At 31.4% G+C, this 16,138-nt stretch overlaps 2 protein-coding genes across 3 annotated transcripts in view; both read right to left on the reverse strand.

Moving 5' to 3' along the window:
• Nucleotides 1–485: 485 nt before the first annotated feature.
• Nucleotides 486–5,199, reverse strand: PGAP1 (GPI inositol-deacylase). Of its 2 annotated transcripts, XM_012283559.2 has the most exons (10): nt 3,879–5,198; nt 3,587–3,740; nt 3,392–3,502; nt 3,158–3,261; nt 2,655–3,098; nt 2,333–2,586; nt 1,838–2,260; nt 1,375–1,761; nt 915–1,292; nt 486–822 (listed from the first exon to the last, which is right to left on the reverse strand). In XM_012283559.2, exons 1-10 carry the CDS (start codon nt 4,032–4,034, stop codon nt 561–563), a joined length of 2,673 nt encoding a protein of 890 aa, XP_012138949.2. In that variant the 5' UTR covers nt 4,035–5,198; the 3' UTR covers nt 486–560. The 2 variants fall into 2 exon arrangements, with proteins under 2 accessions (XP_012138949.2, XP_012138951.2); XM_012283561.2 differs by lacking the exon at nt 2,655–3,098 and having other exon boundaries at nt 3,879–5,199.
• Nucleotides 5,200–12,266: 7,067 nt separating this feature from the next.
• Nucleotides 12,267–16,138, reverse strand: part of fuss (SKI family transcriptional corepressor fussel) — a 31,101-nt gene continuing 27,229 nt past the window's right edge. Inside the window, exon 6 of the mRNA XM_012283557.2 lies at nt 12,267–15,222. Within this exon, the coding sequence (XP_012138947.1) occupies nt 15,122–15,222 (101 nt within the window). The 3' untranslated portion in view covers nt 12,267–15,121. The remainder of the gene's footprint in view (nt 15,223–16,138) is intronic.

A 16,138-nucleotide genomic window follows, 5' to 3' on the forward strand; every position in this document is an offset into this window, starting at 1 on the left:
AAATTTATTTTATGGTGTATAAAGAATTTATTATTTTCCAACTATTTATAAAGTTATTTGAAGGGAGAAAATAAAAACAATTTATTGAAAATATAAACGGTTTAATAAAATGTATTAATAAAATTACATAATCCTAATATATCATTTTATTATATTATGTACAAACAAGGAAAGCAACTTAAGTTTTCCCTTCCGATTTCGACGAAACTTCGTACGTTTGTTAAGCAGGAAAAAATAAGGGACACGTATTTTTTTTATTAGTTAAGCTTTTATTGAAGTAGCTTCGTCAACACTACGACGATAATGCTTGTTGCAAGAATTTAATAATAAAGCTGTTTTGTTTCGGCCGATAAAAAAATTACGTGTCCCTTATTCTTGCCTGCTTCACAAATATACGAAATTTCGTCAAAATCGGAAGGGGCACTTCCGTGCCTTTCCTTGTCAGTCCTTTAACAAATACTTTCTGTACAAATAAATTATATACATTTATTTAAATATAAAATTAACGTATATTAAGTCAAAAATTTACATGTTAAAAGATTAAATTAATAAATTGAATGCTATGAAGTGACAAAATTTAATGCAACCATAGCAATAATTCCAGCTACAATGGGCGGCATATAATACTGATAAAAAGCAGGATGATATGCTGCTCCCATTGAAAGTACAATCCAACCAACAAAATATAATATCCTAGACAATATCTTAGATCGAATTCCATCATTAGAAGGAATTTGTACCCACCCTAATGTGCTGCATGCTACTAGAATTACCCAACTTTTAAGTAACAAAGGATCTTCAGTAGAAAGTCTCATATCATAACTGAAATAAATGTATAAAATGTTAATTAAAATGATTTAATATCTTATTTTTTAAGTAAGTATAAATATATAATGTAAGGATGTATTACAAACCTGAAATTTTTTGCCCAAACAAGTACAGATGGTACTGCTGGAATTGCAACAAAGCACCAAAGTATGAAGAAAATAAGATGGTTAAATATTTTCTGTCTTGTATTCTCTTGTTCTTCAGGATTATTTTTCGCATTTCTAAATGGCCGTATCCAATTAAAATGTTGTAATGAAGCCATTAATAATTCTTCCAAATAATCTTCGTACATTTTTGTTAAATTTAGAAAATATAAGAAAACTGAAATTATCATAGCTAAGGCTCCACAAGTTGCTGGTACTAAGGATAAAACAAGAATCGTGGTAATAAATGGTAACTGATTTAATCCACCAAGTAGCCAATCTGACCATGTTGTTGAGAAAGCTATTGCGCGTGCTAGAAATCTAAACAAAATTTGAAAATTGAAATTAATTTAAATAATGTAAAATTTAACATATATATACTAATATAACTAAATTTTCTTACCTGACAGCAATACTATGTGCCACTGATCCGAGGAATATAACAGAACAACATAATCCAATAATAAATACACAAATAATAGCCATAGAAACTAAAGATTCAAATATTAAATTATAGTAAAATGAGAAGAATATTGTAATCAGCACTATTGGAATTTGTTCGTTATCATGATTAGTTTTGATTGATAAAAATATTAGGAGCAGACTAATAATTGTTGTATATAGTAGATACCAACGATCTCTTACAATACAAGATATTTTATCTATAATACCACTTTCTTGAATATTAATTGTATATAGACATGCAGGATCTAATGTTATTCTCAGATTTGCAGATACATTAGAAGTATCATGTCTAGTTTGAATTTTCAGTGTTTTCGGTCCGTCATCGCTAAACATTAGAAATTTTCAAAATTCATAATTTCTGTCTTATCAATTACGGGTTAACTGGATTTAGATATACTTACATAACAGTGAAAAATTGAATTTGTGTAACTCCAACACTCCATGGTTCCAATAATTCAACTATTGCATGATGTTTTGGATCTGTACATTCAGATGCTTTAAGTTCAACTGCTATAGCACTTATATCATTAAAAGTGGCATAGTATCTAATATGTCCAGAATCAGTCTTCGTCATTCGACGTTTTACAAGTAATTTGTTTAAGATAGATAATTCACTTTTAATAGGTATAACTCTTGTATCATAAGAATATAAGTCAACATTTACTGCTACAAAATTGTCTAGATCCTCTGGAGTAATTCTTACTATAATGTGTGTCACACCAGGATATTTTATTTCTTGAAAATTTAAATCAACAGTTTTTCTTAAACGATGTAAAGGATCTACCGAAATTCTTGTTTTATTTGTTAAGTTCCAACCCCAATTGCTAAACAGAATACTTATTTTAGTATTATGATAAATTTATAATATAATAAAAAACGTAAAAAAATATTATTACCAAACTCTTGATTGTCCTTCTATAATAGATGCTGTGCACACAAATAACCAATCTTTAGATTCTAAATTTATAGTGTCAATAGTCAAATGATCTGGTTCATCTCTCAATCTAATCATAAGATAAATAGAAGATGTCTTTTTAGATAAATTTTTGTTAGTCCATGTATACTGTTTCCGAATATCTTCTATCCATTCACCACCAGGTTTAAATTGTATCATATCTTCATAAATATATAATCTTTTGCCAGCAGTATGCTGTAAAAATAGTTAAGAAATCAGAAGAAAGTTTTCATATGTAAAAAAAAGTTAGAAAGGTTTCTTACATGATGAAAATGATATGATAAAGCTTGCATTCTTTCTTCAGGCTTAGAGAAAATTTGTGGAGGTTTTTGAAAATAATTCACAGAATCAAATAATGAACGCACAATAGAAAACACTAATTGTTTGCACCAAAGAATACACAGGTGATCTGTAGATTTCCAAACACTTGGTATAGCTGGAGACAGAATATTAATATCTGCTGCAGAATCTACAATTTGTGTTGAAGGCACAAGTAGATCTCGTGGTCCTCCTCCTATTGATACTACACTTGTTCCTGCATCTTTTATTTCGCTTAAGCGACTGTTTAATTTATGGTAATAACTAGCAAAAGTACTATCTAATACTAACACAGGAGTATGAGGTGTAGCCAAAGTAATAATAATACTTGCAACACTAGCATTTAAATTTGGGGTCAATAATAGAGAACCTTTAGCTATAATACCTCCCTGGAAAAATAAAATGTAGTTATATTTCTGTTAAAGTAAATATTCTTATATATATTTACCATTGAATGTCCAATAAGTACAATCTTCTCTACATTGGTTTTGTATAAACTTAAAATTTTTTTTATACAGTGCGAAACATATAATGTTTCTTCCATTAGTACACCTTAAATTAATAAATAATTGATTATTTTGTATTTTAATAACAAAAATACATAATAAATTTAGGAGAAATAAATTGAAAAGAATAATCTTTTCACATTATATTTGATATTTTGATATCTTAAATAAATTACCTCCATATAAAGCAGAATACTCTTTGCCAAATGAAACTGTGAAGTAGTCAAAATGAAATGGAGTTCTATCTTTTAAACTTTTCCTTAAACTCACAGAAGCAAGGGATCTTACTAAAAGCAAGAGAATGATGTTTAATATTTAATACTTAAAATATTATTAGAGTTATTATAAAGTGATTATTAGATTATAAAAACCTTGCTGGTGAGATCCAGCATTGCCTGGTACAAAAAGAACTGGTATTCCTGTGAAATACATTCTTCTAAGTTTTTCTGTAATGAAACCTTCTCCATATGCGTACAATCCATATCTTTGATATTGTTCTTCTAGTTTGTCATCCAAGGATATTCTCTAATATTAACAATTATAATTTCTTTAATATTTAATCAAACTATTATTATAAAATTTCTTTAGTTTATAGCCTCTTCATAAATTCATTGTTAATACATTCATACTTTAATTCAAGAATTTTATGTTGAGTTTACGTACCACATACTGTGGATATTCAAACATGTATGTCATATCACAAGTATTTTCTTCAAAATCCGTAACATAACGAGCAGCTCCAAGTATGTACAATAGTAGAAATAACATTAAAAATGAAAATAATGTAGTATAAATAAATACAGATTTAATTCGAATCATTTTCTGGCTTCAAATAAGGCAAATTTCATAAAATTGTATTAAAAATGTTCATTATTTCTCTCGCTCAAAAATTGGCTTAAAAAAGAAATTTCACTATGTCATAATTTAAAATAATAACATAAAATTAAAAAGAGAACTGACTGATAAGAAGAATCATATTTTAATTACAAGGTTAAAATACTATAGTTTTGAGTGCGACTAAAATATCACTGCGCAATCTCGTCATTGTTCTTATTATAAAACAAGCTTATAGTAAAACTAATAATATAGCATTAATAATTATTGCACGTCAGTTTTATATATTTCAAAAATTTGGAAATGCTGGGTACTTTGACTATTTTATATATACAAGAGTATTTAAATGTTAAGGGGATTGTATATCAATTTAAACAATTCAAATGTCCATTATTAAACATTAATTTATGAGATATTAAAGTTACTCTTTGAATTATTTAATAATTTAATTGTACGCTAACGAGCATGCTCAGTTCCGCGTCTTATTCACTGAGTCTATCATGAGTGCGAGAAAAACGATAATACTGGCGGCAAATATATCCATCCTTTCTTTACAAACGATTAAGATAGGAAAAGGTAACAGATTTCCGATATTTCATTGATAAGAAGGAGCGGCGAATATTATACCTAAGTATAGGGATTGTACATTCGAGAGCAAAAGTTTTTCTAGGGAAAATGGCGGCAAGAAGTCACCATCATTCAGTGTAGCACAAGATTTGAGAGGCCGACAGTAGCGGCAGGCTGATAGGACAGATTCAGAACAGTCAATCGTCAATAAGGTAGGAAATGACATTAAAATAATACAAAATTTCTTTCGAGTCGTCAAAAATGTTATTGCGGATGTTTTCTTTTGAAAAACGGCGCTTGTTTGCAAAATTTAGTCGGAATCGGAACATCACGGTATTTCGAAGTTCCGACAAAAATTGATAGTGGTTTGATGAAGTCAAAACATTCCGTAGTTAATTATTCTTGCTTTCTGATGTAATTTGATGTATATTAACGTTAATTAAGCCAATAAAATCAATATTAATTGAATTTTTCGAAAATGGAACAAGTGGCGCCATCTCTTCTGTGAACAGGGTGAACTACACACTTTTGAAACTGTAGTTTCATTAGTTCCGACTTTCTACCGGTAGACGGCGCGAAATGTATTGTTTCGGTTCAATTCGATTATTATAGTTGAATTTATTAGCTTAATTGACAATATGAATTGAATTACATCGGAGTGCAAGACCAATTAAAATCGAATTCTTTTGACTTTATCAAACCATTATCAATTTTTAACCATTCGTAGGTTAATTCTTATTAGCTTAAGGGTTTCTGTCTTATATGGCGCCATCCGGCGGTAGAAGATGAGAACTAATTAAACTACAGTTTGAAAAGTGTGTAGTTCACCCTGATCGCCGGAGAGATGGCGCTACTTGTTCCATTAAAAAATATCAATTAATATCGATTTTATTGGCTTTGAAAAATAGCTTTATCTTCAAAAGTTGTTTTTAGATAGTAATGAAACTTCCAAAATACTTGTAACCTTTTAAATTAATTACTTTACAATAAACTACTATTTCGAAAAACAGGAGTTACTCAACAACTCCTATTTTCGCTTCTACTTTAGTCAACAATCATGTAATTAATGTTTTACGTACTTACTTTATCGAATTACCAAATCAAATTTTATATAAATTGCATAATTAATAATTACATAAAACCTCTTCTTATTACGAACCATTATATTTAAATATATAAATATTATTGCATAATATGTATAGGTATATAGTATATACCATGCACATTCATATATGCAATCTACAATAAAAAGTACGAACTAATTTTCATCTTTGAAATCAATTTTCACTCGAAATATTTGTATACACAAATCAACGTATAAATATTTTTCAACAAATTTGTAAATCTGAATCGTATAAAAGAAGAAAAATAAAACGTCGATCGTAAAGAAAGGGAAGGCTTGCTTATTGTCCGAAAGGTAGCGAGGCGTGATTCAGCAGATCATTTGCAGAGTTAACCAAGCCTGCGACATGATTTACCAGGCATAGAACCAGTATCCATAATGTATGCCTTCCTTTCTGTGGACATAATTGTATACGATATTACCCGAGGGAGCACGGTTCTTCCCGGTAACAAGGCATACCATCAACTCTCAAGGAAACCCCCATAAAGCATCCTCCACGTGGTTTTCGTTTCCACATGTTATTTCCTAGCGCGCCGCGAGATCGAGCCTTCGTTCCGCTTTTTTCGTGTCCACTTATTATCATGCTCTCTAAAGTGAGCTTTTCATCCCTTCGAGTTAAGCTCTTCTTTTCTAATGCCCAATTACAGGACTATTTTAACCCCTACATAATTTTGCATTTTATTCATTTTCTATTCTTTTTATACTTGATTAACATTTGTTAGTAGTGTTTAGAGTCGTGTAGAATTTTTGGAATATTTATTAAAATTACTATAGAGAAATTTGATATGCAACTCTGATATTTTTTATGTGAAATTTCATTTGACACTCGGTTTTTGTTTATCTTTGTTTTAAGCCTTTGTGGGGTACTTTAGGTTTACATTTTAGTGGTGTTTTTATTAATGACAAAATTTATTTATTAAGATGGTAGCATGTCAACGTATTGTCATGATACAATATTGGCATATCAATATGTTTAAACATATCAATATGTAGTATGGCAGTGTATTAATACATACATACGTATATCATCATGTCAGTGTGCCAAAATATGAACATATAGCATATCAGTACGTTGGTATTAACATACAGTATAACAGCATATCAGTATTTCAGCATGTCAGCATATCAGCATGTCAATATGTTAGTACGTCAGCATGTTAATATGTTAATATGTTAACATGCTAATATGCTAACATGCTAATATGTTAATATGCTAATATGCTAATATGCTAATATGCTAATATGCTAATATGTTAATATGCTAATATGCTAATATGTTAATATGTTAATATGTTAATATGTTAATATGTTAATATGTTAATATGTTAATATGTTAATATGTTAATATGTTAATATGTTAATATGTTAATATGTTAATATGTTAATATGTTAATATGTTAATATGTTAATATGTTAATATGTTAATATGTTAATATGTTAATATGTTAATATGTTAATATGTTAATATGTTAATATGTTAATATGTTAATATGTTAATATGTTAATATGTTAATATGTTAATATGTTAATATGTTAACATGCTAACATGCTAACATGCTAACATGCTAACATGCTAACATGCTAACATGTTAATATGCTAACATGTTAATATGCTAACATGTTAATATGCTAACATGCTAATATGCTAACATGCTAATATGCTAATATGCTAATATGCTAATATGCTAATATGCTAATATGCTAATATGCTAATATGCTAATATGCTAATATGTTAATATGCTAATATGTTAATATGTTAATATGTTAATATGTTAATATGTTAACACGTCAGTGTACATTGACATGCTAGTTCATCAGCATATAGCATGTCAGCATGTCAATGTATCAGCACATCAAAAATGTTAGTACATCTACTCGTTAGCATATCAACATACATATACATAATATACATAGTATGCCAACATATAGCGTGAAGTCAGTACAATAACAGAATAAAAAATTAAAGTAAAGAATACCAGACAATTTTACTCGTATAAAATTTTTTTATTTTAATTTTCTTTTCAATTTAGCCTTATCCCCCTTCGCGTCTTACCAAATGCCCTCCATTGTTACCGTTCGTTTTCCCAGAGTCGAAGAAGGTTCGTCGAAAGAAGTTTTTCTCCGAACGAAAAGTCGAATTACTTTCTCGCAGATACAATACCCCGCTCTTTTCGTTCACAACCCATAATAGGAGGGTCGCTTTTATTAATGCACGAGAGGGGGGCACGTAAGCTGCTTACCTCCTGCAATTAAAATGTTTCTTTAAATACCCGGCTTGTCGACTTTATTGTAGACGACAGAAAGTTGTGTTTAAATCCTTGCTCGTTATACTAGTAGTCGATACGTGCCTTTACGGCAACACAGTTAAAAAACATGGCTTCCTTTTCCCGCGTAATACCTTTCATCTTCCATATTGCGGATCAAAAGTCAACGATTATTTCTGCCTTTATTTCGTATTGTACTGAACGAGTTAGCGTTTGAGAATGTAGAGAAAGGTTTAACAGATTCGATTGGTTACTTCATAGAGTAGTATTACACAATCTGGCTTGAAAGTATCAAGTCACTTAACCACCTGCTTTATAATATCTCACACGTGACGCAACTGTTGAGGTACAAATCTGACTCACATTCTTACCAGAATTGAGTTTCAAGTTTAATATTAGTTACAACCTGTCCACCAATAATCCATACCCAAAATGTACCTAACATTTGAATATTCTTAGCCTATCTTAATATTACAATAATAATTAAGCCTTTTTGTCTGACACACTTGCTGAAGAGATTATAGGTTAAGGTTAAATATAATGGTCGAAAAATAATATTAGTTACAACCTGTCCACCAATGATCCATACCCAAAATGTACCTAACATTTGAACATTCTTAGCCTGTCTTAATATTACAATAATAATTAAGCCTTTTTGTCTCACACACTTGCTGAAGAGATTATAGGTTAAGGTTAAATATAATGGTCGAAAAATAATATTAGTTACAACCTGTCCACCAATGATCCATACCCAAAATGTACCTAACATTTGAACATTCTTAGCCTGTCTTAATATTACAATAATAATTAAGCCTTTTTGTCTGACACACTTGCTGAAGAGATTATAGGTTAAGATTAAATATAATGGTCGAAAAATAATATTAGTCACAACCTGTCCACCAATGATCCATACCCAAAATGTACCTAACATTTGAACATTCTTAGCCTATCTTAATATTACAATAATAATTAAGCCTTTTTGTCTGACACACTTGCTGAAGAGATTATAGGTTAAGGTTAAATACAATAGTTGAAAAATAGCATATTCGATTCTAGGTTAAATAAGTGTATAGATGGTTGTCTTAGTGAAATATGTAATATTACATGATTGGGTCTGAAAATGTTAAGGCAGCGTCCTTGGTTAAATATCATGATTAAAAAATAATACATTCGATTCTAGGTTAAGTAAGTGTATAGATGGTTGTCTTAGTGAAATGTGTAATATTACATGATTGGGTCTGAAAATGTTACGGCAACACCTTGGTTAAATATCATGATTAAAAAATAATACATTCGATTCTAGGCTGAGTAAGTGTATAGATGGTTGTCTTAGTGAAATATGTAATATTACATGATTGGGTCTGAAAGTGTTACGGCAGTGTCATTGGTTAAATATCATGATTAAAAAATAATACATTCGATATTAGGTTAAATAAGTGTATAGATGTTTGCTTTAGTGAAATGTGTAATATTACATGGTTGGGTCCGAAAGTGTTAAGTGTCACTTCCTATAAAAATTGCAAAGTAACATGATCAATTCTAAAACAGCACGTGTCACCTGTGAGACCACGTGTCACACGTGACAAGATCCAAACAGTCACCTCTTTGCGTAATATTACTCAGTCGGGTCTGAAAGAGTGCGCAGCCTCATACAAGAATGTAACTTATACAGCCCTAATAATCTGACTTCAAAATACAAGTGTTGCTTTCATAAAAGTTATACAATAAAATTAGATTTTGACTGAAAATTAAAAAGGACAATTCAGGTGGTTCCCCATCCAGCAATCCTCTCTTACAAATACTTTCGGTTAGCAGGGGGTGGGGTCCTTTATGGCACGTGAACGTGTATCGTCGGGACGTGAGGTAGTTACGGGAAAAATCGGTGCGAGAAAACCCACTCGTACTTGTAGATTCCTCCCGAGAGGAAAACGGCGTCTATGCTCGCGAAGCCAATTTGCCGGAACATTAGCCGCAGACGGTGTTTCTTCTATGGTGCCTATTATTGACATTGCCTGTTCACCATCGACTATGTAATCGATAGTAGCTTCCTCCGATTGTATCTTCAGGATTGGATATACTTTTTCATTCTTAGACAGTATCCATTTAGATAGTTGTGACAAACTGGAACATAATCTAACCTGAAAAAACTGAGGTTATGATACGACAATCATTCTAGCTAGGTTTTTTATTAAGGCTCTGTCAGGTGGTTAAAAATGTCCTCAAACGTCCTGAATCTCTTCCTCTGATTCAGGAGCTCTATAATATAACCTAACCTCGAAAAAGAGAGGTTATGATACGACAATCACTTTAGCAAGGTTTTAAACTAAAGTTTTGTTAGGTGGTTAAAAATGTCCTCAAACGTCCCGAATCTCTTCCTCTGATGGAGGAGCTCTATAATATAACCTAACCTCGAAAAAGAGAGGTTATGATACGACAATCACTCTAGCAAGGTTTTAAATTAAAACTCTGTCAGGTGGTTAAAAATGTCCTCAAACGTCCTGAATCTTTTCCTCTGATGGAGGAGCTCTATAATATAACCTAACCTCAAAAAAGAGAGGTTATGATACGACAATCACTCTAGCAAGGTTTTAAATTAAAACTCTGTCAGGTGGTTAAAAATGTCCTCAAACGTCCTGAATCTCTTCCTCTGATTGAGGAGCTCTATAATATAACCTAACCTCGAAAAAGAGAGGTTATGATACGACAATCACTCTAGCAAGGTTTTAAACTAAAGCTTTGTTAGGTGGTTAAAAATGTCCTCAAACGTCCTGAATCTTTTCCTCTGATTGAGAAGCTTGGTAATATAACCTAACCTCAAAAAAACTAATAACTTATTACTTCGGATAATTACTCTATAGCAAGGTCAACAATTAAAACCCTATCAAGTGGCAAAAAATGTCCTCAAACATCCTCAATCTCTTCCTCTAATCACTTTTTTTATATTTTCAAAATTTGAAAAAGAAAAATTAGAAAAATTTTGTAAAAGTATGATGCGAGTTTGATTAAATGTACGATCAAGGTTGGATATTTTATCAGGTGTTTTGGGGGAGCCTGTAATGGGGACACGTACGTAAGATGAAAAGACGATCGAGTTTTCCCTATCTGTTTGCCAGTGTGCGTATAAGAATGGCACGTAAGTACCATATGTGGTGAAAATCTGAAATTTTGCTGACGATCGTCCGGGGACTACGGAGATGTATCCGTTAAGGATTTCTGCTCATTGGAGCGTCCTTACGTAGAAGGCGGGGGAGTTCCCTGAGGATTTCACAGCAGGGATATATCCAACGACCAAGATTACAACGTGCATTCTACTGTATACCAGTAATTGAAAAGGATTTGTTTTCTTCTGGGTAATCTGCCGCAGATTTGTATTCGTTATGCTTCCTCGGCTATCTTGGAATATACACGTAAACGAATAAATTCTATCTTTTTTATCTGGGTAACATATTTGATGTGATTCTACTAGAAAAAGCAGGGTACAATACGTTTAGTGTTATACTTTCTTTAATTACGTTTATGTTATACTTTCAAATTCGTTGATTTGAATTTGAATATTTTCCCGCGCTTTTGTAAGTCAGGGATGCAGTAAGAGATATTTAATTGAAAAACAAGGAAGTTTTAGGTTTAATTTCATATTTACTTAAGTACTATTTTGAATTTGCATATTTTCCCGCGCTTTTCTGAATTTCAAATGCTGCAAGATATATTTAACTGAACAGGAACAATATTAGGTTTAACGTTATATTATTTTAATTGTTAATTTAAATTAAGATATTTATGCACATTTAAAAAGTTACTTATAACACAATGTTATCGTTTACAATGATAATTATTTTAATATCTGAAATTGTTATAATTGTTTATTGATAATTTTTTAATTAACAAAATAAGGTACCCAGGTAATTTGTATATTCAATATAATTCTTTGAATCATAACCTAAAATTAGAATAATTTGGGTTAGACTTAAATTAGGTTAGGTTACACTTAAATGAAGTCCAGATTAGGTTAAGCTTGAGTTAGGTTAGGTCTGACATATATTAGTCACAACGTAAATGTTAGGTTAGATTAGATTCAAGTAACATTATGTTTAGATTAGGTTAGTTTTAAATTATGACTATTTCTGTGTTAAAAAAAAGTACAATTAAAAGCTACATTATTGAATATTGTTATTTATTTGCAGAAATAATATTTTATAATAAAATTTCTTTATAAACGTTCAGTAACAAGGTTAAACAAGAAAATAAAGAAGACAATGTCTGGATACACCAGTGATCAGGATCTTTTTATTGTTATCAGGATTACACATAGTGTTTCCGCATGCTGCCGTCTATTTGTTACACTTCTCGCACACAATCTACGCGTTGTTTCTTACAGCTGTACTTGTTACATCGTTCTACGATAAAAAGCAGAAGAAATTTGTCGCTCGAGATGTCGCTCAAAAATTTCATTGGCACCCTACGTCATCCTCCATACAGATCTATTAATTAATCTACGTATCGTCGTTAGTATATGCAGAACATTTCGCGTATCAAACTGCAGCCATTCATTGAACAAGTTAATCAAACTCTGCACTAGTGTGTCGAAGTAACGTATTCGAGTCCTCTGTACATTATAATTACTAGGGAATTAAATAAATAAGAAACGAGAGCATAGAACGCGATATGGGGAAGGTTTGGGGCGGGCGTGGGCACGAAAATGCTCATTGGGCTGCCCTGTAGTTGGGACCGTTGAGATTTGGACGTTTTGGTATTTGGGAATTTAGGGATTTCGTGTTTTGCGAATTTGGGGATTTAGTGATTTAGTGATTTAGGAATTTAGGGACTGGGAAATTTGGGGGACTTAGGAATTTTGGGACTTACGAGTGTTGGGACTTAGGAATTTGGAGACTTAGGAATTTGGGGACTTAGGAGTTTTGAAACTTAGGAGTTTTGGGACTTAGGAGTTTTGAGACTTAGAAATTTGGGGACTTAGGAATTTTGGGACTTAGAAGTTTTGGGACTTAGGAGTTTTGGGACTTAGGAGTTTTGGAACTTAGGAGTTTTGGGACTTAGAAATTTGGGGACTTAGGAGTTTTGGTACTTAGAAATTTGAGGACTTAGGAATTTTGGGACTTAGAAGTTTTGGGACTTAGGAGTTTTGGAACTTAGGAGTTTTGGAACTTAGGAGTTTTGGGACTTAGAAATTTGGGGACTTAGGAGTTTTGGTACTTAGGAGTTTTAGGACTTAGGAGTTTTGGAACTTAGGAGTTTTGGGACATGGAAATTTGGGGATTTAGTAATCTAGAAATTTAGATATTTGGGAATTTGGGAATTTGGGAATTTGAGAATTTGAGAATTCAGAAATTTAGGGATTTGGGGATTTGGCGATTTATGGATTTGGATATTTGAGAATTTAGGAATTTAAGGAATTAGAAAATTAGGGATTTGGAAATTTGGTAATTTAAAACCTTTCGAATCTGAAATTGTAATCCCAAAAACCCAAATAGTGGGATACATCCCTATGTTTGTCCTCCACCTACGCCATGCTCACTCCCGGGCACTCCATCGAATTCCTCAGCCCATTAGAGCCCCGACATTGCCCACGTTTGCCCCAAAGCTACCACATGATTCTCTCCTTCTTCTACGTTATTAACCATTCACCACACTAATGCAGAGTTAATAATCAGAAAGATTATATTGCACAGCATGTCGACTCGCAATACCACTAATAATTGCAAGTAGACTAATTGTTACAATTTAAAGGGCCTTAACGAAAATAAACGGTATCCTTAATGGAATTAAATAGAACAAGTATGTTTTGCTAAAAATTAACTTTCTATCACTGTATTCAAAGTTTATTCCCGCCATTTACAAGCCTATGATAATTTTCATAAGTTTCATTACAAAGTAGCGTGGGTGCAATTTTCTATGTGCATGAAACGTAATGATTATACATATATCTTCATTGGAAATACAAGTTTTGAGCTTCTTGTGAAATTTTAGTTTGAGTTTCTTTTAATTTCACATTCGCTGGGTGTTATAGAACTGGATGTATTGGTTTAGTTTTGCGTGTGATTCAGGTATCTTGGCTACACTGTGTACAAGGCGTACCATAATATGTGGACTTAACCTCAATTATGCTAAAACAAGTTAAATTTTTAATTATTATAGGTTAAAATTGACTAGAGATTAGTATCATAGTGTATTATTGAATATTATGCATAAATACTATTTTAAATTGAAAGTTTTAACGTGTTTTTAGACAATATTGTACTGTTACTGATGGCATCACGTGTTTAGTAACAGTTATACTAAAAGTGCGCGAAATTTAAATTGCGTTCGCGCAAAATCTGTTTAAACCATAACAAAAAGTAAAAAATGTAAATTATAATATTCTTTATGCATTATATTGTAGGTTGTTTATTATACAATATCGATGGTAATCATTTACATGGTTTTGAGAGATCACTATGTTAAAAACGCGCGAAATTCAAATCCTGTTTTCTCAAAATTCATAAAAAATGTAAAAGAAACTTAGAATAAAAAAGTCACGGCACTTTTCAAGCATATATAATAAATTTTTATTAAGTATTATTGATGGCAATTAGTTATTCGGCTTTGTGAGTGACCATCACACTAAAAACGCGCGGAATTCAAACTTCGTTTTATGCAAATTCTTCCAAATTCTAAAAGAAATTAAGAATTCGAAGTTATGATATTTTTCACAAATATATTATACTCTTTCAGTACGTATTATTAATAATAATCGTTTACGATCTGTTAAATAACCACCATACCAAAACCGCGCGAAATTCAAATCGTTTCTCCCAAATTCTTCTCAGTTTCAAAAATAAATTAAAAATAACTGCGTAAAACGATGTTATAATTAATAAAGCGAATAAATTACGTCCACATAGCATGGTACAGTCCTATAATGATTTCAAAAGATCATTGTGTTTCGACGTAATTGGTATTGAACGAGTCCGTGATGAATACGAAGACCCCTAATTTACAGTGTCTTTTTTGAATTACATTCTACCCCTTTCTCTCACTTCCAACTTCGCTATCTTCTTTCCTTTTTCTACCACCGCCAGCTCCCCTGTCCCCCGGTGCGCCCTCTCCCCTCCAATCGTGTCGATTAATTAGTGGACGCAGACGGGCTATGGATTTGACCGTAAAATATTCCTCGTGGATGGCAAGCGGAACAATTCGAGCTTGTTCTCTCCGTCGGTTCGTTTCCTGCAATCATCAATTGTTGAAAATTAACAAAATTCCGGGACGAGTTGGCCTGGCGAATCAAAGGAGGCAAACAAAATCGAAAAACCGTTTCATTTATTTATTCATTTCAAATAGAATTGCCAATGAATCGACCAACAAAATATTGAAAATGTTGATCGAGAGATTGAGGATCAAAAAGATGAATCGTGTTCTTTGATATCAATTAATGAAAGCTTTTTCGAGTTTTTCCTTTTTATCGCGAGATAAAAATGATGTACTAGCTTCGTTTGCAATATTATTTCTCTTTCATGAGGTTTTTATATCGATTCCGAGGAAAACTTTCAAATGAAGCCGCAGGTATTTACTTTGCGATTGGTGCATTTGCGTTAAAAAGTTAGGTTAGGTCACTTTGATCAGTTAAAAAATTATTATATTTTTTAGATGTTGTTTCTAGTTGAGAAACATAAATTTTTCTTTGTCTATTTTTGTTTGAGAGCATGGCAAGATTCATAATTTTCTTTGTTTCTTGTTCGGTTGAAAAATAACAAAATGGTGGCAGGTTTCTTGTGTTTCTACAAAATGGCGTTCTACTGAAAAATTCTACGTCTTGTTAAAAATACTTACAATTAATATTTCATCGCTGTTTAGTTATTAAAAAATAGAGACGCTATACTATTTTACAGATTATGTTTTATAGGGCCATTTTTATTTCTTAACAAAAAATATACTACTGAAATTTTTTAATTAAAATCTGTAATTAAAGCAACGTTTTTGAAAACTAGAAACAAATTGTCAAAAGTATAGTATTTGTTAAATTATCAACATAGAATAAATTAGGTTAAATAAATAAAATGGCCTTTGCATTTAACTAAAATCAAATTAAGTTAGTCTAAATTAATTTAGTTTATGTCAGTTTATTTAGGTTAAGTATCCAAGG

Source organism: Megachile rotundata, chromosome 6 (assembly GCF_050947335.1).
Source record: "Megachile rotundata isolate GNS110a chromosome 6, iyMegRotu1, whole genome shotgun sequence".
NCBI classification, from domain to species: Eukaryota; Metazoa; Arthropoda; class Insecta; order Hymenoptera; family Megachilidae; genus Megachile; species Megachile rotundata.